At 32.8% G+C, this 24109-nt stretch overlaps 1 protein-coding gene across 8 annotated transcripts in view; it reads left to right on the top strand.

Moving 5' to 3' along the window:
- Window positions 1-24109, top strand: part of LOC145241491 (deoxyhypusine synthase-like) — a 160742-nt gene that overhangs the window by 53053 nt on the left and 83580 nt on the right. For 4 of the 8 annotated variants that reach the window (XM_080104496.1, XM_080104494.1, XM_080104495.1 and 1 more), the window contains 4 exons: window positions 1004-1209; window positions 4459-4623; window positions 17973-18191; window positions 19375-19461. In XM_080104496.1, coding sequence (XP_079960622.1) covers window positions 1015-1209; window positions 4459-4623; window positions 17973-18191; window positions 19375-19461 — 666 coding nt within the window. In that variant the 5' untranslated portion in view covers window positions 1004-1014. The remainder of the gene's footprint in view (window positions 1-1003; window positions 1210-4458; window positions 4624-17972; window positions 18192-19374; window positions 19462-24109) is intronic. The other 4 variants (XM_080104500.1, XM_080104498.1, XM_080104499.1 and 1 more) reach the window with 2 other exon arrangements.

Below are 24109 nucleotides of genomic sequence, written 5' to 3'. Positions count from 1 at the left end.
TATGTTCATCAGGAAAGGAAAGAAGAAATGACAATTCAATTTTGATTGCTCCAAAATGTTAAAAATTTGACATGAGAAACAGAAAAAAAAAAAAAAATTTTTGATAGATAAATGTGGCTTCCAATACCACTTCAACGAAAGCAGACATTAAGTATAATGTATAGATTTAATATTTTCAAGGTAGAACAAATATTAAAATTTAATGTGTAAACTCTTGAATTGACATGCAATCTTTCAAGTTTTTATTAAAAATACTGAAAATTATCATATTTTTATCTTTCAGGATTTCTTAAAGTATACCAAATTTTTAAATAGTACAATCATGTTTTAATAAAAAAAGATTCTTTCATATTGTTATGTTCTGAACTTTTTCTCAAAGTGTTGGCACAAAACCAACATGGGCCTAAAAGTGTTCATTGCTTCCTTTTTAGTCTTTCTATGTATCATTTTTGGAATTCTTGCCTTAAAAAAGTTACATTAAGTTTTCAAAACATGTTTTTGCTTTAAAATTACAGTTTTTGGAAACTATTAGAAAGTATTGATTGAACTAGAAAAACAGTTTTAGTAGTTTAGTGGTTCAGATATTGCACATTTATAAATAAAACTAATTTTTAGGTTAACAGATACTAAAGAAAATGAGATAAATTTGAAATGTTCTTATTTAAATCATTTATTTTAAAAATCAATTAAGTTTAAGGACTTGTTTGATGATTTTAAAACCTGATATATTGTGTGTTTTACTAGACCAACTTTTTGGTGTCGAAATGTCTGATAATTGAAAAGGCTTTGATTTAATGTTGCTTTAAAACTTTCAACATTAAAGCATACAATTACGTTTTTGTTTGCGGTTAAATTTCATCAAACTAACCCAAACAAAATATTGAAAGTTGAAATTGAAGGGAATTACTCTATATTTACCCATTTTCATGCCCTGAACGTGGGTTAGGGTTTATCATAGCTGATTGTTTTTTACTAGTTCTTGTTGTCCTCTTTCTCTTTACAGAAAACTTGAAAATGTCTGATATTCCATCAATGGCAAAGGAGGCAGTATTGGCTCCTGCAGAACCACTTTCACCTGAAGAGTTCACTAAAGTTGAAGGTTATGACTTTAGTAAAGGTGTTGACTATCATAAATTGCTTCAATCCTATGCAACATCTGGATTTCAAGCGACACACTTTGGTAAAGCTGTGAAGATGATAAATTCGATGGTAAACCATTTTTTTTTTTTTTTTTTTTTACAAAGGAATCACCACTTATCAAGGCCCAGAGGCCACTCAAGGATAATGGTTAAAGAGTGTACAGTGGTCAAAAGGACAATATCATAGTAAACGTTAGAAGTGTAAATTTGGTAAATTGGATTACAAGAACTTGTTTACACTGGACTTGAAGACAGCCAAATTGTAGTCAGCTGGAAAGTGGGCAAACGGAAGAGAGTTCCACAGGTGTGCAGTTCTAAGAAAGAAACTTTGTTCATGTAATCCACGTTTAGGTTTAGGCACAGATAAAGAGTAGGGGAAATTATTGATAGTGTTTACAGCTAGACGAGTGTTTCTCGTGAATGGTTGGCAAGGGGGGGGGGCATAGATTGTAGCTCAGACGAGCATTTGCCATGAAAATAACGCTAAAACAGACAGGCTCGCAATGTCTCTTCTGTGAGAAAGAGATTGCAAAGAAGAGAAAAGGGCATCTCCCACTAAACTATAAAGTCTATTTTGAATTCTGTCAAGGCAGGATAAGGTTTTTCTAGCAGCTCCTGCCCAGATGTGGCAACAATACTCCATCCTTGGACGTACCTGGCTCTTATATAGTTGGAAAATTGCATCAGCAGTGAGATATCTATTGGATCTGATGCTTTTTAAATAGTGAAACATATTTTTATTTTCTATTTCTTAGCTTTATTTTGGAGCAATATTTAAACTCTCATTTTCTGGTGCAGTGATTCACCCAAGGTAGAAAGTTTCTAGGGAATATTTAATTCATAAGCTCCACTCCCATTGAATAGTACATATATCCCAGGCAGGAGAAGTTGATTCTGATGATATTAGTTTTGTTTTTCAGTGATGTGTTACCATTCTCCCACATATTCCCAAATGGTCATTTGTCTGGTAATGACATGTTGAGAATGAGAATTGTCAAATGATTAGCATATATAACATTTATTCCATCATTTGGTTTGTTTTTGAAGTAATGAACAATGGTGATTTTCAAGAAAAATTATATAAATAAAAGAGAAAAGAAAAGAATTTAAAACTGTAAATTAAAATTTACAATTAAATCTATTCTTCAACAGAATACTCCAAAAGCAATTTTCAAAGTCCTTATTCTGCGGAGTTTCAAAGAATGCCACTCTTGCTATTCTTCTCATCAGAGGACAGTAAGAAATTAGCAAATTATATTTGTAGCAGAGCTAGAATTTGCTGGTTGATGCATTTGATGAAACAACAAGTTATAATATTTAGTCATAAATTGCAAAAAGAATGTTCATGCCAGTAAGTGAAAAAAAGACAAACCAAGTAAAACGTTTTAGTGTGGATAATGACTCCCTCATTGGTAATCCGAGAGGTGAAAGAAAATTCCTTTAAAGAAACAAATAGCCAAAATTTAAGTCCAATGATTTAAAGTTTGAAGTGCGAAAAAATCTGGTTGGAAAGATATATTTCAATGCAGCTTAACGTTCATAAAAGAAATTGATCTTGTAGGTTGTTTTGAGTTCGCAGTGAAGCAAAAAGTTGATATTCAATCACAGAAAATAAACCGTATATATATATATATATATATATATATAACCAACAAACCTACAAGATCAATTTCTTTAGTTTTAATTTTTTTTTCTTTTTTCTTATAATAAGCTCTACTTTCTATTGTATCTGTATTTTTATTTGGTTGGGATTAATTCATTAGTGTATAAATATTAATACTTATATTACATTGAAGTTTACCTTTGATTATATAGGGTAAACATTTCATTTCCACTGTATTGATTGTTTATTTTTATATATATATATATATATATATATATATATATATATATATTGGTAAATATTTTATCAATCTCACTTTATCTGTAATCTTAAGAAACAAAAATTTTAAATAGTTCTCATTTTCTTGAACATTACCAATTTATATTGTATGTAATGTTTGTATGTTTGTTTACCTTTTATTTTTGAATTATTGATAGGATTTTGAAAGTGAAACTATCATTATTACAGTATTCATTGTTGAAGCAAACCAGTTTTTGTTGAAGTAATCTTTTCTACTTATAAAATGATTTGAAGCAAATGGTTTCCAAAACTTTCAACATTTTAAAATGTTAATGAACTAATTAAGTCTTTCTCTTTTATGGGTTGCAAGAGAGAATGATCAGGATTTTATAGAGCTTCTCTCATTCCCTTATGGGGAATAGGGTGGCGATCTTATGTATACAGGAAAATTAAAAATACCCCCACACCAAAGCATTATTAAACCTCATTGATTTTGTCCTATTAATGGTTACGACTATTGTGTGGATTGAAGAATTGGTTTTTGTACTACCATAGTAGTTCCCAGCATCACATTCAAGAAGCAAGACTACAGGATAAGCTAAGAAAGACCGCCAACAATACTAAAACCAACTGAAATGGCAAAATGACTATAGGTAATCCCAAACAACAAAATAAACTAGTAAAGTGTATCAAAAGCTAAAATGAGCAGTTCTCCGGTTCGTGTTGACCTCAGTGGAATCACGATTGATGCAACCTTACTCAGAACTGAACGTAGTACAGGTGTGAGGGAAGAAGCCCAAACCAGCTGGAGATATCACATGCTCTAAAGTTTGTACTTTGTGACTTCTCATACCACAACCAAGGTTCATTTAGTCATTTTTGAATTTGTCGGAAATGATTTGTAAAATTTTGTATTGAATATTTCCTTGTTGATTGATACAATGTTCTCAGATCAACGAGTTGATATTGATTGCAATCAAACACATGATGTGGAGAATGTTTGGTATACATTGTATTTTGGAAATTTTTTTATATTAGTTGCTTTGTTGTTTAGCTTCTGCAATAAACAAAACTTTATTGATGTAGCATTCTCCCAGGGGCAGCGGTTGAACCAATTTCCTTTCTTGCCTACATGTAAGTTAAGTATTTTTAGGGGATGTTGAATTCAGAATTTGTCCCCTCATAAGCCATATCTACATCCTGGTTAGATATTTTTGATAATTTTTAAAGTTGTACTTCGATATACACTGGGAAAAGAGAATTAACAATCAATTATGATCAGTACTGAGTGTTATGTAATGAACATTTCCAAATGGTCATCGCTCAACATTGCTTAATTTTGGTGATTTAAAAGGAACCTTTGTGTCAAAATAATTATGACAAATATAAACAAATAATTTGAAGTACATTTTATTTTTGATTGTAATTAGAAATTTAAATTTGAAAATTCTCTATTTTTTTTTTTTTTTTTATCAGATTGACAAAAAACTTGAACCTCTGCTGAAAAATGTCTTAGAAGAACCTAATTTAAATCCGGTTGGAAGAGCGAAGACCAATTGTACGATATTTTTGTCATATACATCAAACATGATATCTGCTGGCATCCGTGATACAATTAGATATTTGGCACAATACAATATGGTAAGTGAAAATGTTTTTCAAAAAATAACTTTATACATGTTCAGCTCCTTTAAATCCATTGAATCATTAAAATATTCAAAATCCTTTTTGCAATACAACCATATTTAGTATAAATAAACTTCAGTTTATGTCTGATTTGTCCACTAAGTTTCAGCCATAAATGTCCAACCACCTTTTTTTTTTTATTATTACTTTTCAAAGACGTGTTCCAAATATCCACCTCAACAAGAACAAAATTGTCAATAACTTTCACACACTCCTCTTCTTTGTTTGATTCTGTTGAAACAACTGTTCATCACAAAATCACTTTGTCAAAAAACATCTTAATGTTCATACTCAGTACTGATCATAATTGACTGTTAATTCTCCTCTTTAAACAACTAAAGACCAATATTTTCATATTGCAAGTCATGCAGTGTACTCGCAGTATTGCAACCTTTTCAGACAATCTTCTAGTGAGATTGTATCTCCCTGCATTTCAAATGGTTTGTTGGAATGGCAGTGGGAACACTTTAGTGATCGTCTTATCAGTAGATGTGATTTTGAATGGGTTTCAATACTCAGATTTTTATCTGTGGGGGTTATCTCAAAGAAAATATCTATCAACAGAACTGAAGATGGTTATCACAGCCCAAATTAGAACCGTACCAAAGGAGTTCTTAGCAAGGTTGCATCAATCGTGATTCCACTGTCAATAATTTTGCATATCGTATCAAAATGTGTTTATCATTGAACATTCATAGTTGAAATTTGGTGGATAAGTCAGGCGTGGATTGAATTTTATTTGTACCAAATATGATTGAGTTGCAAGAAGGATTGTGATTTTTATTGATTCCCTAGGTGGTATGGAGAGGGGGGGTTAAAATGATTTATTTTTCTTTTGGCAAAATTTGTTTTTATTCTGAAAAGTTTTTCTATTTTTAGTATTTTTTATTAAGTTTTTTTAAGAAATCGATTTTCAACTATTTTTCTCTAGAAAAAATGTAACTTCTTGAGCGTGGAAAACCAATAAGTGAACCATACCTCAGACAAAAAAACAAAGATGTTATATGAAGTCAGTTTAATGTGAGGAAAGCCAGCTGTGACCAGACCTATTGGCATTTTTTGGTAGGGGCACTTCTGGTAATAAGCAATAAACCAGACTTTCTCTTGGAATAGAAGAATGGCTTCCTAGAACTAAATTGAACTATATTTCGTTTCAACAAAAAAGAATCTGCAAAGAGACAACACAGTCCATAGGTTGCCAGAATGGTGCTAACAATTCTGGTTTGTATATGAAAAAAAAATGTTTTTTAAACAAATTTAAACAATATTCAAAATTAATTTTCTCTCTATAAGTAATAGTAACACTAGTATTTTTTCTCGCTGTTTTCATAAATAGTTTTCATAAATAGTTTATATAAATAGTTTTTATAAATAGTTTTTATAAATAGTTTATATAAATAGTTTTCATAAATAGTGGAGAGAACATGAAGTTTTCATAAATAGTGGCGAGAACATGAAGTTTTCATAAATAGTTTTCATAAATAGTGACGAGAACATGAAGTTTTCATAAATAGTGGCGAGAACATGAAGTTTTCATAAATAGTTTTCATAAATAGTGGCGAGAACATGAAGTTTTCATAAATAGTGGCGAGAACATGAAGTTTTCATAAATAGTGGCGAGAACATGAAGTTTTCATAAATAGTGGCGAGAACATGAAGTTTTCATAAATAGTGGCGAGAACATGAAGTTTTCATAAATAGTTTTCATAAATAGTGGCGAGAACATGAAGTTTTCATAGTTTTCATAAATAGTGGCGAGAACATGAAGTTTTCATAAATAGTTTTCATAAATAGTGGCGAGAACATGAAGTTTTCATAAATAGTGGCGCGAGAACATGAAGTTTTCAAACAAAAATGACCATAAAAAGAAATTGATTAATAAATGTAGAAAGAGAGCAAATGTAAACTGAATGTTTATATAAAGTTATCTGTAAATTTCTTTGAAATTTGTCAAACATGATAAAAATGTATACCACTATCAGCCAGTAAATGGTGCATGACTGACGCACGTGTTACACTAAATATCTTAGAAACGGTCCCATGATGATGTGACGATGGGCCAGTCAATAGGGTCTGGGTATCAAGAGGGAAAGCATACCTGAGATGTTGGATGTGGGTGTGTGGCTCCTTCATTCGCTCAAGATTACTCTAGTGGCATTCTGGCTGGAACCATCTTTGTCTTCAGGCCTGCTTGCTTTATAGAATGGATCGAGAGAGGGGGAGGAGTGTGAGTTATAGTGTAGACACGTTGACCAGAAGTTAAGATCAGCTGATCGGATTGCGTGTGAGTCACCCAGTATATAACATTGCTTCGTTCTTTAATGCAAACATTTAAGGTAGATGCAAAAGAAATGACACATGACACAATGTTAATTCATGAAAAATATAATTAACTATTGATTTTTTTTACAAGAAAATATTATAATATTTTTACAAAAACAATTTACAAGTGATAATTAACTTTCACAATTAAAACTAACCTTAACTAATGCTGAGGGAGGGGTGCCCCCCCCTCCTTTACGGAGAGACAAAAATGTACGTCTTACCTCATGCTGTCTGGATGAAAAAGAGAGAAAGAAAAGAAAGGGAATTGTGAGATTCCATTCTGGTCGCTTATGTATCCCTCCGTCTATGGCCAAATCACCTCCTGACCGGGCAGGGGGGGGGGGGCTTAACAACCACCACAAGCAGGCCACTAAGATATAGTGCCACATATTTCTCATGTGTACCTCCACAATTTTCTTTTAAATGACTACTTTTCTAGGTTTTCGGCTATGCTGATTAAGAAAATCTCATTCAAATTTTGTGGAGACAAGTACTTATAGACATAAAGTTCTGTATTATGCACTGTAATTCACTGGCTGCCAGATTTGTATGCACACGCAGTATACAAATCTACTTCTCTCCTACCGACACTGCCACCCCACAATTTTTTTTTTTTTTTAGCATTTGTGGATGGGTATGCTCACAACAATTATCATGGTAAAATTTTGGGGAATTATTTTTCCACATTCCCTCAATCCCTCACAAACGTGCAATAAAAAGAGAGTTGTCTACTTTAAAAGCCCTTCTTTACATGGGAAGGTTGGATGTGTCTACCCCGAAAGCTGTTCTTAACCTGGGGACTTTGGGATGTCTATTCCTAACACCGTTTTTAACATGAAAATACTCAAAGAAGTAAAGTGAAAAAAGTCGTAATTGTTTTTGTTTTGCATGTTAAAACAGACCACATAAAACTGGAATTCATTTTTATTTATTGCGGACTATTATCCTCATCTTTTTACTTGTTTCACAATGTTTCAGCCAACTATCCTCTGGCCTTCATCAGGTGGCCAATTGAATAATTTATATATATAAACTGGAATTTACTTAAATACTATTGGTGGAAGAGTTGAAAAGAAGAGGAAGACAAACAACAAACAGAAACAGCTCGGACTGCTACCACTAATTTCAATCTCTAAATAGTACATATACAGTGAGAATTACTAACCTTTAAACCTTCTGTTTTTACTTTCCATTATTTTTCTAATGAACCATTTTTCATACTTTTATTAATTCATACTGAATTATGCATTTCTTTAATTGCTTTTTTTCAAATTTCATCAGTACCTGCATGTTATTGCCCTAAACCATCACTAATCGCCAGTGAAAGCCAGATAATTTCATTTCAACCATAGTCGCCAGTGTCCACAATTGTTCAGAGATAGCCTGATCTGGTAGCACCAGGCTGTCTATTGGCTTCCTGAGACGAAATGCACCTACATCGATTTTCTGTTTTTGTTTTCTATTCTCTTTTGTAAAACTTAATTATATTCTACAAAAACAACAGCCCCCTTCCCCTTTCCTTTTTCCTTTCCTACTTCCCAACCATGTCGGTGGGGCATTAGAATCAACCGACTGTCCCCCTGCTAAGAGTAAAAGCCTCTCAATGTGGCCACCTGTTGGCCATGGGTGGCGACCCGTAATGCCTAGGAAAAGGAACCTGGTGGCTGAGCAACTTTAATCTAGAGAAATTAAAGATATCAGTTGCAACACTTCACTTTGGCCTCGTACAAGACTAGACGGGTGGTCGGAGGGGCCCGATCCAATCAATCGGCTAGTTACGTCAAGCCTTAACATATCTTCAACTTCTCTATCAATTTCCTCCAAACTGTGATGAATACATTTCTATCCTGTACCACTGTAAACTATGTACATATTTTCCCCTCTTTTCCATGTGTTAGAAGGTGGTGGCTAGGGTCAAATGTGCCAAGTGAATAAAGTCATGACATGGGTGTATAGTGCCTGAAGTTACTACAAATTACTTGGATTGTGTAACCTAAGGAATATAGGTGCTCATGGCTCCCATTTGGGACATGTATACTGTTTTATGTAGCCCTGGCATAAGGCAAATAGGTTTCCCCCTTAACATGCCCCAATATTGGACTCCGAGGTGGGTGGGGAGCATAAACAATGAATTTTAAAATATACATATATGGCCAATTATAAAAATTCCAAGCACTTACACGTTGACTTGGATAGTTCAGATAATGAACTACACCAAACATTCTCAAAATTTATTGTATTGGAATCCACCGAAGAAACCAATATAACAGACTTATCACCGTTTATTATACGAAAAATTATATCGGCATATATTACCCCCAAAAATGTAAAAACTTTAAAAAATAAAACCCTACTGGTGGAAGTGGAAAGAGAAAAACGTGCCACTTTTCTCCTAGGAATGATAACTTTCCACAACATAAATATTAAGACTTATTCACACAAGAATCTGAATACATCCAAAGGTGTAGTAAAATCGAAAAACCTCTCAATGTGCACTACTGAAGAGATAATAAAAGAACTTAAAAACCAAGGAGTAACAAACGTTAAAAGAATTACGATAAAAAAGAGAATCAGACTATACATACGAACACTTACATTATGCAGGTCAATAAACCCACTATCCCAAAAGAAATCAAAATTGGGTTCAACGTTGAAAAAGTTGAACCCTTTATACCAAACCCACTTTGGTGCTTTAAATGTCAGAAGTTTGGGCACCATGAGGATGCATGTAGTGTACGGCAGATGTGGCCAGAGAGATCCGGACCACACCATCACTGACTGCAACCTCGAATGCAAATGTGCAAATTATGGAGAAAACCATCTTGCTTATTCTAGAGCATGGAGAATCTGGAAGAAAGAAAAGGAAGTAGTGTCAATAAAACATACCAAAAATATTTCCTTCCTCGAAGCCAGGAAAATAGTAGATGGATACATGAAGGAAAAGACGTACTCTCAAGTCACCTCAAGTTGTATATCATCCAACATCACTAACCAAGACTTCAAATACGAAATACTAATAAACAAATTGCTACAATTGGGACCAAACGACTGGCCAAAATTTATAAATGGAATCAAACCAATCATATCATCAAAAATTAATCATCCCATTAAATCAACAACTAACGTTACCAATAAAACAAATTCTCAACCAAAATCAGAACATCAAAAAAAAAACAGTCAATCAAAAGAAAGACCACAAAAATCACCAATACGTTGGGCAGATGCTGAAAAAGACGAAACTAAGGAAAAACAAAATCAGTCAAAAGAAAGACCACACAGATCACCAATACGTCTTCCCCGTGGTGAAAAAACACACTTAAAAAACGAACAAAAGATACATCTACCAAAAAACAAAATAATATAAAGAAATTGCCACAAACAGAAGCCACTACTACTACAAATAGGTTTACTGAATTAGAAGACATGGAAACTGAAGTTACTCTTCAAACCAATAAAAAATCATGAGTTACAAGATAATCCAATGGAATTGCTGTGGATTGAAGACAAATTACAATGAAATTTTATTGTTGCAAACCAAATTTAATCCTTTGGTTATTTGTCTCCAAGAAACCTTCCTTAAGAATGAGGACAATTTGAATATAAAACACTATCAACAATATAACTACATTCATAATACAGGACTTAGAGCCTCTGGTGGTATATCAGTATTCATTAAAAATAACATACCCCAGAGCCAAATTGAATTAAAAACAAATTTGCAAGCGGTTGCCATAAGAGCAACTTTACACGAACCGATAAGCATTTGTTCTTTATACATACCTCCACATGAACAAATAGATGAAAATGAATTGGAGAACTTAATATGACAAATACCCAAACCCCTATTTTCCTAGGGGACTTAAATAGTCACAACACCTTATGGGGATGCAAGGGAATGGATAGAAAAGGAAAGAAAATTGAAAATCTAATAAATAAAAATAATCTATGTTTGTTCAACCAAAAAGAAGCCACTCACATCAATCCAACAAATGAATCGCTTAGTTTGCTTGATTTAACTATACGTGACCCTTCCACTTATCTGGATTTTTCTTGGAGCGTATTCGACGATGCCTGTGGTAGCGATCACTACTCAATCATTTTCAAAAGCCATAAAAAATATTTGAATATCCACCAAGATGGAAGCTTAACAAAGCCAACTGGGAAAAATTCAAGAATCTCTGCTCCGAACAATTGACAGAAAACAACATCGATACAATCAAAACATTTACACAAACATTAATATTAATAGAAGAGTGCATTCCCAAAAACACTACTTCAGGAAAAAAGAATCAACCATGGTTTAACAAAGAATGTAAAGAATCAATAAATCTGCAAAAAGCAGCATTAAGAAAATTTAATAACCAACAACAAGCAACTTAATTGAATACAAATTGCATAGAGCAAAATCACACAGAATAATAAAGAAAGCCAAAAAAGAATACTGGCAAGAATATGTCAGCAAGATCAATGTTTCCACTAAACCAAAGACAGTTTGGGAAATGGTTAAAAAAAATTTCTGAAAAACATAACCCGATACCAATTAAACATCTTTTTACTGAAAATACCAAAATAACAGAAACGAAGGCTATAGCGAACAAATTAGCCAAAACATTTTCAGAGAACTCTTCAAAAAAACTATAACAAAGAATTCCAAACCATCAAGGAAAATATTGAAAAGTACAAGCTAAACTTCAATTCCAAAAACCTTGAAGAATATAATAAACCTTTTTCAATAAGAGAATTTGGAAAATTCCATAACCAAATCACACAACACGGCCGTAGAACCAGATGAGATCCACTATAGTTTTTTGAAAATACTTCCAAAAACTTCATTGGAACTTTTATTAAAAATCTACAATGACATCTGGATTAAAAAGAAGTTCCCAGAATCTTGGAAACATATGATTATTCCAATACCAAAACCATGAAAAGATTCTTCTGATCTTATCGAACAACTTGTTAGTGAAATTGGATGTGCAAAACATGGTAAATCATCGCCTAATTTGGTATTTAGAAACAAACAAACTAATAACAGTGTGGTTATCGTAAAAATTGTGGATGTCTTGACCATTTGGTCAACTTAGAATGGTATGTAAGAGAAGCCTTCATAAGAGGGGAACACGCCACAACTGTCTTTTTCGATCTAGAAAGCTTACGATACTACCTGGAAATTCGGAATTATGAAAGATCTATTCAACTTTGGACTTAAAGGTAGACTTCCCGAATTTATTCAAAATTTTTGAACAAACAGAACCTTCAAGGTACGCATAGGGTCTACTCTAAGTGATATAAATAAACAGGAAGAAGGGGTGCCACAGGGTAGTATATTATCAACAACCCTATTTAATATAAAAATCAACAACATAGTAAAGGAACTTCTGACATAAATAGAACATTGTACGTGGATGATTGCTCTATAAGCTATCGTTCCAAGCACATCCATACCATTGAAAGAAAACACAGCATAAACAAAATGAATAAATGGGCAAAAGAAAATGGTTTTAAGTTTTCAAAAAATAAAACTAAATGCATTCATTTTTGCAATCAACACAAATTGCACAATGATCCTAAATTACAACTCGATGGAGAAAATATCCTCGTTGTTGATGAATACAAGATTTAGGAATGGTTTTTGATAAAAAAACTAAATTTTATTCCCCACATAAACTAATGTAATAAAGCACTGCAACTTCTGTGTGTTGTGGCCCGTACAAATTGGGGAGGTGACAGGCAGACCTTGTTAAACCTGTACAGATCCCTAATTCGATCAAAAATTGACTATGGCAGCTGTATATACCAAGCAGAAAGAAAATCCTATGTTAAAATTTTAAATCCCATTTACCATACAGGACTGAGACTTGCACTGGGAGCTTTCAGAACATCCCCAGTAGAAAGTTTGTATGCTGAAGCAAATGAGCCTCCACCTAACCTCAGATATAACAAATTAGCACTGCTATATTATACAAAATTGAAGGCAGATCCCGACAATCCTGCGTACGACTGCACGTTTTATCCCAAGTACAAACATTTATTTCAACAAAAAGAAAAAGCCATTAAAACATTTAACCTACGAATGGAACCCGTTATTGAAGAAGCAGAGATCCCAATAACAAAAAGTCACAAAACATTTACTCCAAAAATACCTCCTTGGAACATTATAGTACCAAAAGTTGACTTAAGTCTTAGCAAACACTTGTTTATCAAGAAGAATTTGAACAAATCAAATATAATTATCCTAAACATGCATACATCTTTACGGACGGCTCAAAACAGGTAGATGCAACAGGCAGCGCAGCTGTATATAAAAATTTTTTTAAAAAGCATCTCTTGAAAGAAACCTCAATCTTTGATGCAGAGGTTTGTGCAATAGATTTAGCACTTGACCCCATCTCCAGGGATAACAACACAAAATATGTAATTTTCTCCGACTCGCTATCAGCTATAACAGCAATAAAAACACAAAAGTTTAACAACCCGTTGTTAGTAAAATTAAAGGCTAGAATAAGCGAATTTTTAAAAACAAAAGCAATTGTGCTCTGCTGGATACCTAGCCACATCGGTATCAGAGAAAACGAATTGGTAGACACAGCAGCAAAAGCTTCTCTGAATGAAAATCAAGATGAAAACTTTAAAGTCCTCTTTAAAAAAAAATATAAATGAATGCATTAAAAACCAATGGCAAATTTATTGGAATGGTTACACTAACAATAAACTATATGCCATTAAACCAACAACTGGTAACTGGGAACAATATTCCAGGAAAAATAGAAAGGAAGAGGTTGTATTGACGAGATTGCGTATAGGTCACATATACCTAACCCAATCATATTTACTTAAAAGAGAAGACCAGCCAATGTGTATTGCATGTCAGGCTCTGCTGACAACAAAACATTTTCTTACTGAATGCATTGATTTTCTGCCTATAAAACTAAAATATTACAAAGACAGCAATATAAAAGAACTTTTCGAAAACATAAAAGTCGAACACATAATCCTTAAAGAAATATACAAAAATATAGATTTTCATATACATGTAAATAAGCAAGACAATACAAATCGATACGGATTAGTATTTCTAAACTAATCCTTTGCACATACATAAGTATAATTAAATAAAATTTTACTTTCTTATACAAATTAACAAAAACGTAACTACACCTTAGTAGTAAATATTTACTAATACAAATTTAACACACATAATGCAAATTTATTTTAAATATTTTTATGCAAATATAACTTTTATACAAATTTACACAAACGCAACTACACCTAAGTAGCAAATATTTATCATTACAAATTTACACACATAACACAAATTCATATTAAATTTTTTATCTATTGCAAATTTACTCACATTTTAATACATTTTATGCATTTACTTTTTATTTTTGTAGTAAAATGTTTACGAATTTAATCAAATCTTAGTGCAAACTTCAACTATAAATATATTTATTCAAATAAATTTGTTTATAAATAAAAAAAATATATTTAAACACTAAACCACGATTCGGCATAAAATAACCCAACAAGGGTGGACATGCCGTTAAACATTAAAAAAAAAAATGTTCAGAGATGGCAGTGGCCACCACCAACAACTGTAGTTCCCTTTTTTTGCAAGCGGGGGAGGGGACAGGTTTCACTGAGCAACACAGGTTAATGGATCCTGCTAGTTTTGTATATTTTCAAGTCCTCCACCACAAATTTTGTCAGGTCTGCATGCTTTATATTTAAAAATCACACATTCTTCTTCTTTCTGAAGAATACTTCAAGAACCAAAAATGTAACTTTGTGTTCATTACAGACTTGCCTCTAATCAATGCTTTTTGTTTGTTATTGATAAATATATTTTTAAAAAAGAACAAATTGGATTTTCACTTTCGATGGAAACCAAGGAAGCGACTCCAGAAACTTTAGATATAGCCATTTTTGTATATATTTCTTCAGAACTAATGCTGTTCATACTAAAACACTGGTTATGATTTTAAATGTTGTTCAAGAAACGTATCAGTTATGCAAAGTGTTATGTGATACATGCTTTTACTTGGAAGAATGACTTCAACACTAAGGCATGTACCTGTTGATCCCTTCATACACTTTTTAGTCTTATTTTGTAGACGTTCGTTTACTCATTTTATTTATTTGCATGTCTCTTCATAGTTTCAACTTAAATCTTCATTACAGAACAGCTACATTAGATGAATAAACTTGCATTGTTAGTATTCCTTGATTTTTTTTTTAGCATTTTCCTCAAATCTGTCTCAATGCATCAAGCCTGTTCCACTGTGGCAAAATGATCTAGTTTTTTTGACTGTTGTGCATTTACCAAACATCAGCTTTCATTTTGCTGTTGATTCTACAGCCAGATGCTGTTCAGTCAACTTGTTTTTATGTTTCATTTGTTTTATCCTTGGAAACAAGTGGACAATTAGCCAAATAGATTTTTCACTTTTTTCAGTTAGACATAAAAAACCTGAAGAAACTAAAATAAAAAACAAATTGAGTTTAATTAAAGAGTCAATAATAATTTTTAAACCAAGGATATAGATTTGAAATTGGTGTATGTTGAAGGATGGATAAAAATGAATATGATAATTAATTTATAATTTTTTTTTTTAAATTCAATTTTCACCCCAAACAAGGCACAGTGCCATTTGAAGTAGGGGACTACTATTGGGGACATAAATTACAGGGATATCATTAAGGGAGATGAGCAGCAAGATGACTGTTCACATTACACTTGAGCTTCTGCATGTCAGTACAGTTGGGAAAGGAGAATCCCGGAAGGGAGTTCCGAAGTCCAGCAGTTCTGGGGAAGAAACTATTGGAGTAGAAGACTTTCTTACACCTAGGGATCTCTGCTGTGAAGGGGTGGGATTTAGCTGCTTGTTGCATTTGTTGAGAGTATTTTATGTTGAGAGGGTGCAAGTGCTTGTAATTCGTCAGAGTATTCACCATTAAAATACTTGTAGAACAAGCAATGGGATGCAACATTTCATCAATGGGACAGAGGCTGAAGCTTAGATGTCAGTTCAGGACCTATCAGGTTGGCGACTCCATTTGAACCCTGTCTAGGAGTGAGAGACTAGTAGCAGATGCACCAGCCCAAATATGACAATACTCCATACATGGGCGAGTGGTGGCCTTATAGAGGTACAGGATACTTTCAGGTGTAAGTAGCTTTTTAGCATGGTAGAGAGAGCCTACCTTTTTTGCAGCAGCCTTGGCAATGCTCTCAATGTATCTATTCAAACTCATGTTCCCTGTGAACGCTAGGCCGAGAAGTTTGAAAGAAGTACTTTCAGGTAATGTGTCTTTGGACATTGCTATTGGTAGTAGAGATGGATTCTTGTAATTATTGAAGGAAACAAGGTTTGTCTTGACAGCATTGAATGTGACCATCCATTTTTGTCCCCATTCCACTACAGATTGGAGGTCTTCCTCTAGTGTTTCTGCCATCTCCTTAAATATGTGTTCATTTGTTTTCCCTTCGTGCCTGTTATGGAGGCTGGTGTCATCAACAAATATACACCTCTCAGAGACAATTAAAGTAAAATATTGTTTTCTCGGTTTTCCAGTTTATTTTCAATGTTAATATTTTTCAACTTAATGTGATTGATATCGTGTATCATATGTATATAAAAGAGTTTTATTTTAAAAGGACACTTGCTAATCCTGTGTTATAAATCATAGCAAGAAGATTCAATGTGTTAGCTGTTGAAAGGAATCTTATATGAACAGTTAACTTTGCACATCTGTGCCATTTTTGTCATTTTTTTTTTTTTTTTTTTTTTAAGGAGTAAAATATGATTTTAGCTAATGTTTTTGCAGATTTGATCTACTAATTATTGCTACGATTATGATCAGTTTTCATTTGCGATCAGATGACAATATACATTTGTAGGGATTTTTGCACTTGTTTGAAGCCTGCATTTTTAGTTGTACATGATGAAAATTGGCTTCTAGACAAATAACAAGCAAAATGGCAAATTTTCTAATTTCCAACTTGTCATTGTTTGGTGACTAATTGTTTGCTACCAAAATAAATTTGCTATCATTCTTTGTTTTGATAAACTCTGTGTCCACATTAAATAACTTTAGGTATAATGAGAATAAAATTTTGATTTGTGATGCCTAATGTAATTATAGTGAAGTAATGTTATTAAATCATTTTAAATAATGTAATAAAGTTTAATGCAAGAAAAGAACATTTTGTTTTCATTTAGTTAGTGTGAACATGATTTAGAAAGCAGAAAAAGTATGGACACACAGATTTGTAAGAGTAGGTGAAAGAGTATCTTTTGCATGTCCAAAACGGTTCTGTATGAATGGAAAAGTATAAAATAGTATTTTTTTAAGTGAAGTAAATATTGAGAAAGGCATTACTACTGTAATAGAAAAGAATGTTATGTAAATAAGTGGTGAAGCAGTATATGTGCATTGTTAAATGTATGAAATTGATGAAATTACTCTGGTTTTCGTGCATAGATAGTCAGAAAAAAAACCTGGTTTTCCTGCATAGATAGTCAAATCTGTGCAGGAAAACCAGAGTAATTTCATCCAATGAAGCTGAGAAACCTGTCGAAAAATAGAAATGAAAGTTAACAAAAACTATTTTCTGAAAACACATCCGTAATTGCTTTAAAACATTGCAAAAACAAATTTTTGCATATACACCTTTTAGATAGAAAGCTATATTGGTTAATCAAATAGGGAGAAATCACTTTACTTTATATAAGGATACTATAGAAGTAAAGAGAATTATTTTAATGTAACAAACAGTTCATGGATTTTAGAATGAAATAAAAGAATAAATCGTAACTGAACAGGTCATAAGTTAGTATTAATACTGAAGAATAATTTAACATTTTTTCTTTTTTTTGTGTTCTTATGTGTAAGCATTTTGCAAATGAACATAAATGAAATTTTCAAATGATTTTATTTTTGTTGTGGGACAATAATTTCATGTTCACCATTTTTAGATTGACTGCATTGTAACATCAGCTGGTGGAGTTGAGGAGGACTTTATCAAATGCTTAGCACCAACTTATATTGGAGATTTCAAATTGAATGGTAAAATGTTGAGGAAATCTGGTATCAACAGAATTGGTAACTTGCTTGTCTCCAATGATAACTACTGCAAATTTGAAGACTGGTTGATGCCAATCTTGGACGAGTTAGTAAGAGAACAAAATCAAGAAGTAAGTATATTTGTAAAGCTATGCACATGATATAGTCTGAAAATGCTCAAGTATCTTGGACTAAAATCTCATTTTTACCATCATGTGCCAGATTTAAATTGATTCACAGAAAACCGAGGAATTTTCACTTTTCTTACCAAGCTCATTGCTATGTAAATAAAATAAAAAAGCAAATTCAAAAGGAGCAAATTTTCAACCCACGAACAAATGGTAGTTAATGTGACATGAAGATTACTCAGCATTCTTGGTGGTTAACTGCTATAAATGTGGTTCGATTGATAAGGACTGCATTCATGCTGTGTTTAAAAAAATTTTAAACAACTTTGGTTTTGAAGTTGCTTAGTTGGTAACTTGAGTTAATAGTTGGTCAACATGCTTTACTTAATGGCTAACTTTTTATATTTTGCTGCAATAAATACAGTGTCAAAAGAGTTACTGAAATTGCCTGAGAAACTCCATGGTCTCTCGACATATTTCACAACTTGCATACGTTGTTCAATGATATACTCATCCATAATTAATTTCCAAAATATTATTTGTAAAATATCTGAAATAAAGAAAAAAACTCATTAATGGTAAAATGACAAAGATTTTCAACCTTTCCGTGATTTTTTTTTTTTTTAAATATACTTTATTATAATTTAACAAAGTGAGGGTACAAAAAATAGAAAGTGACACTTTCTATTTTTTGTACCCTCACTTTGTTTCCCAGTTCACCTTTAATCTTGCCTAGAACACTTTTTACATAATCAAACTATATGTACTAGCTAACTGAAGTATCTTCTAACATATAAAATTGTCTTGTGAGATTTTAAAAGTTAGACTCCAATAGCATTTAAGCCGACAAATCAAACTTTGATTCTGACTAATCAATTTTCATTTATTATTGTCATACCATGTTATTGTTAATTTTAATACTGATTAAGTAGGATACTTAATCAGTATTAAAATGTAGACATTTTTAAGTAAACACTAAAAAAGAAAATAACTCTTTTGTTAGCGTTCACGATCTGTTTTATTTACCATTCTGGATTATATATTATAGAAATATTTACTAACAAAATTTGAATATAATGGATCCCTGTTTATCATGTGCAGCTAATTTAAGATAAATATTAAAATTTTCAACCGAGTTAATTGTGTATCTTATTTTAAAAATCTTGAATCTGCTTCTCTTTTCTAGAAAGTACTTTGGACTCCATCAAAAATAATTCACCGCTTGGGCAAAGAAATTAATAATCCAGAATCTGTTTATTATTGGACATATAAGGTAAATTACATATTTTTTTATTAAAATATATTTTAGTGAAATGAATTATGAGAAAAATGTGTTTTTGGATGATCATATGTAAATTTGTGTAGAGCTGTGGAAACTAAACCTGATTTACCCATCAAACACATAGAGAGAGGGAAGAAGACCGAAAAAAACGTTTCTTTTGCAGATTGAAAAGCCAAGAGACTCTCTAGCTTTCTATCATCTTTTTAAGGAGGTATCTTATTTGAAAATAAAGGGATAATACCATCTGAGCACTTTCCAATCTTTTGATCAAGACCTACTGGTTTCAGCTTTGGGAGGATGGAGATCTGATTGAAAAATGATACAGTGAATATGTCAAATCTTGTCTCTGGAAATAACATGATTTACGTAAAATCCAAATGACTGCTCTGAAATATCTACAACTTGCAGATCATTAGACTAGGAAGATGCTTATTTGTATGCATTCGTTTTTATTTTCTCTTAGCATTTATAAAAGCCAAAAGTCAGTAGAGGATAAGAGTTAATGAGATGAATTGTCAGTTGAATGATTATTAATATTATGAAAGGATTGAAATTGATGAATGGTATGAACAGAGTTTGATTACTTACGGAGGATGGTATATCACTAGTGTTTGTTGATATTGCATGTGAAGATGATCATGCTGTAGTCTGTAAGGAAACAATCCTGTGTTAATATGTTCCACAGATGCAAAGTTCTTTGAAATGTTCTTTGATAATAGGCAAATAGAAGAAAAAAGTTGTAGAAATAGAAATTCTTGTAATAATGTCTTAAAATAAGTTCTTGTAATAATGTCTTAAAATAAATTCTTGTAATAATGTCTTAAAATAAATTCTTGTAATAATGTCTTAAAATAAGTTCTTGTAATAATGTCTTAAAATAAGTTCTTGTAATAATGTCTTAAAATAAGTTCTTGTAATAATGTCTTAAAATAAGTTCTTGTAATAATGTCTTAAAATAAGTTCTTGTAATAATGTCTTAAAATAAGTTCTTGTAATAATGTCTTAAAATAAGTTCTTGTAATAATGTCTTAAAATAAGTTCTTGTAATAATGTCTTAAAATAAGTTCTTGTAATAATGTCTTAAAATAAGTTCTTGTAATAATGTCTTAAAAGGAGGTACTCAAGATTGAAACTCAGTCAAGCACTTTCCATGGAAATAGTGATAAAGACTAGTCACGTCTCTTCTGTGAGAAACTGGGGAAGAGAGGCTGTAAATCTATTAAATTGCAAAGAGAATTTTGTATTCTGTCTGAAGGTAAGGAAGAATTCTTGGAGTAGCATGTCCCCAGATGTGGCTGCAGTACTACTTCATCAAGAATGGATGGTATTCAACTCCTATAATTTTTTTTCTTTTTACATAGGCATCATCACTTACCAAGGCCCAGAGGTCACTCGAGGATAAGGGTTAAAGAGTGTACAGTAGAAATTAGACAATATAGTAACCGTTAGTAATGGAGATTCGGTAAATTTGTTAACTTGTATGGAATGGGTCATCAAAAACTTGTTTATGTTAGACTTGAACACAACCATATTGTAGTCAGCTGGAAAGCAGAAAAACGGAAGACAATTCCATAGGCATGCAGTTCTAAGAAAGAAGCTTTGCTCATGGAATATACGTTTAGGTTTAGGCACAGATAAAGAGTGGGGGGATTTAGTGATAGTGTTTTCAGCTAGACGAATGTTTCTTGTGAAAGTTTAGCGAGGGGGGGCATAGAATGGAGCTCAGCCGAGCACTTGCCATGAAAATAACGATAAAGCAGAGACAAACTTGCAACATCTCTTCTGTGCAAAAGAGGTTGCAGGGAAGAGAAAAGAACATCCCCCACGAAGCTATGAAATCTATTTTGAACTCTCTCAAGGCAGGATAAGTTGTGGCGGCAGTACTCCATCCTTGGACGTACCTGGCTCTTATATAGAGAATTGCATCAGCAGTGAGATATCTACTGGATCGATAGAAGGATCCCACCATTTTTCCAGTGGCTTTGGCAACAGATTTAATGTATGTGCTCCATTTAAGATCAGGAGTAAAGGTCAAGCCCAGAAGCTTGTCAAAACATGAGGCCTCCCCAAGACGAGAGCCATTCATTTCAATTGATGCTAGATGTGGATCAGAGCATTGATTATGTAAAGATAGAAGCTTGGTTTTAGATGCATTAAAGGTAACCAGCCACTCCTTTCCCCATTGTACTACATGCTCAAGATCAGAGGAGAGAGAATCAGAGAGAACTTAGTCGTTTACTGTCTTAGATGTGCTACTATAGATAGTGTCATCAGCATAGATGTCTACAAATGATGTAAGGATGTGATTTGGAAGATCATTAATATTGATCAGGAAGAGAGTTGGGCCCAGGATGGACCCCTGAGGGACTCCAGCATTAATACTAAGAGCTTCTGATTTCTGCCCATCAACCACTACTCTTATGAACCTATCAGAGAGAAATGATTTAATAATTGAAAAGACATTTCCAGCTATACTGTAGCTGGAGATCTTGTGAAGTAAACCTTTATGCCATACACTATCAAAGGCCTTTGATATGTCAAGAGCAATTGCCCTAGAAAGGTAGCCTCCATCAAGAGATTCGCTAATCCTATGAGATATAACTGTAAGCACATCTGCTGTAGATCTAGCAGGACAAAAACCATATTGCATGTCACTAAGAAGATTATTTTTGCTGAAATGGTCGATTACTTCTCTAATTAACACAGATTTCAGCAACTTACTTGTGACAAATGCAAGATGATATTCCCAAAATGAAATCTACTGGCAGCAAATTTCATTCCATTGACATTAGACACTAACATATCTAGGGTGGGAGGGTGAGGACTGTAGGCATGTCAAACATTTGTCATTTAACGACCAAAATTGCTGTGTTTGAAAGAAAAATTTATTATCAAACTAGCGGGGGTACCCGGCGTTGCCCGAGTGTTTGTTTCCGGGACGGGGGGGGGGGGGGGAGTTTTAAAAAATGTTATGGTAGGTAAGTAGGAAGGATCAAACCCGGAGTCATGAGTAAAAGTAGGAAAATAAAGTGTGAAAAAAAAAAAAAAACATCTGCAACGTTAACAGTTCGGCCACCAAGAAAAGTCCATTCCAGTTGTTTAGGAAAAAAAAAAAAAAAACGACTACGGTAGGTCGTGAAAATATAATGTGAATTGTCCAGCACGCTAACCACTACGCCACAGAGCACTGCAGCTTAGTTTAGTGATTTTAAATAACTTCACATGAAAGAACTACGAAGCCAAACCGGTGTTCTCTTCTCAAATGTTCCTTGTGAATGATCCCCAAACGGTGTTAAGTGGTGGCAGGGGGAGGAGGAATTTATTAGAGAGAAAATATTTTACCACTTCCATTGATCTTAACCGATTTTGGCCGTGACTTCTCAGCAGAAAAAGTATAGAAATCTAAAATTATCGAGGAATTTAAGCCTATAACACACCTCAGATATTGTTCTGCCGTTTGTGCATATTATATTTGCATGAAATATCTTGATTTTTAATCCTATTAATGTCAAAATCAGACTGGAAAAAATGAGTTCATTTTATTTATATAGAGATGATGATTACAAAGTGTTGCTGGCTGAAATACGATACTGAAATGCAAAAATTTGCTGCGTTTTTTCTAAGAGGTTCCTTACCCATACTGTGTCAATTTTGCTCCAAAAGAAGATTAGATGCATTCTGAACAGAAAAATGTGTAAATAATTGGAGCCCATGTTATAACATTTAGTAGATACACCTTGACTCCAATCTAATAAAGTTTGTTTTGTAGAAATAATTTGCCAATCACATCACTAGAGATAATCTATCCCCTCCCTGCCTCTCTTTCTTTCTATCTATCTATCTATATATATACTAGCAGGCTGTCAGGCATTGCCCGGTCATAAAATATGCTTAAATGTGATATTTTGCTTAATGCAGATTCCATATTTATTATATTATATTGGACCCAAGATATACTAGTGATTTAAAAAGTGTAAAAAAAAAGAAAAAGATTTGTGCGCCACCATTGAGAATTGAAACCAAAATGTTTAACTTACAATTTACTTTTTCCTTTACGTTAATGCCAGAGTTATGAAGACGTGTTTGCTGCAAGGCTAAAAATTAAAACCTGAACCAATAGCTATTACATTACACATGCATATTTGTAATGCCGTCATTTGACTTTCACCAGGCAAATTCCATTTTTTTAATTTTCACACTTTTGCACCAATTTTCCCCGCCTAAAACCCAAATATAAAGTTTCGCATTGGTTCAAATACCCTATATATTAAATTTCATGTCTGTAGACCAAAAACTGACAGGTGTTTGCTAGGCAAAATTTTTTAAATAAATATATATATGCATACATAAATATATATGGCTCATTCCATGTCAAATCGACAAGGGGTTAAACCATGTCCGGCACGGATTTTTTTTCAAATTTGCTACACTTATAGATCTCCATGAAAGGAATTGAATGGCATCTGTTACACATTTCAAGATCAAGGGGTTTCTGAGTATGATCTTGATCTTTTTACAAAAAGATCAATTTTTATGGAGAGGTAACCAACTTTAATCTGTTATTTATGGGCCTACAAAGTTCATTCATATATCATTCTAAAGTACTTGGATAGATTTACAATTTTATCTGGGGATATTT

Source organism: Euprymna scolopes, chromosome 20, assembly GCF_053919585.1.
Source record: "Euprymna scolopes isolate OS-2025 chromosome 20, ASM5391958v1, whole genome shotgun sequence".
NCBI lineage: Eukaryota > Metazoa > Mollusca > Cephalopoda > Sepiida > Sepiolidae > Euprymna > Euprymna scolopes.
This window is presented reverse-complemented; position numbering and strand designations above follow the sequence as displayed.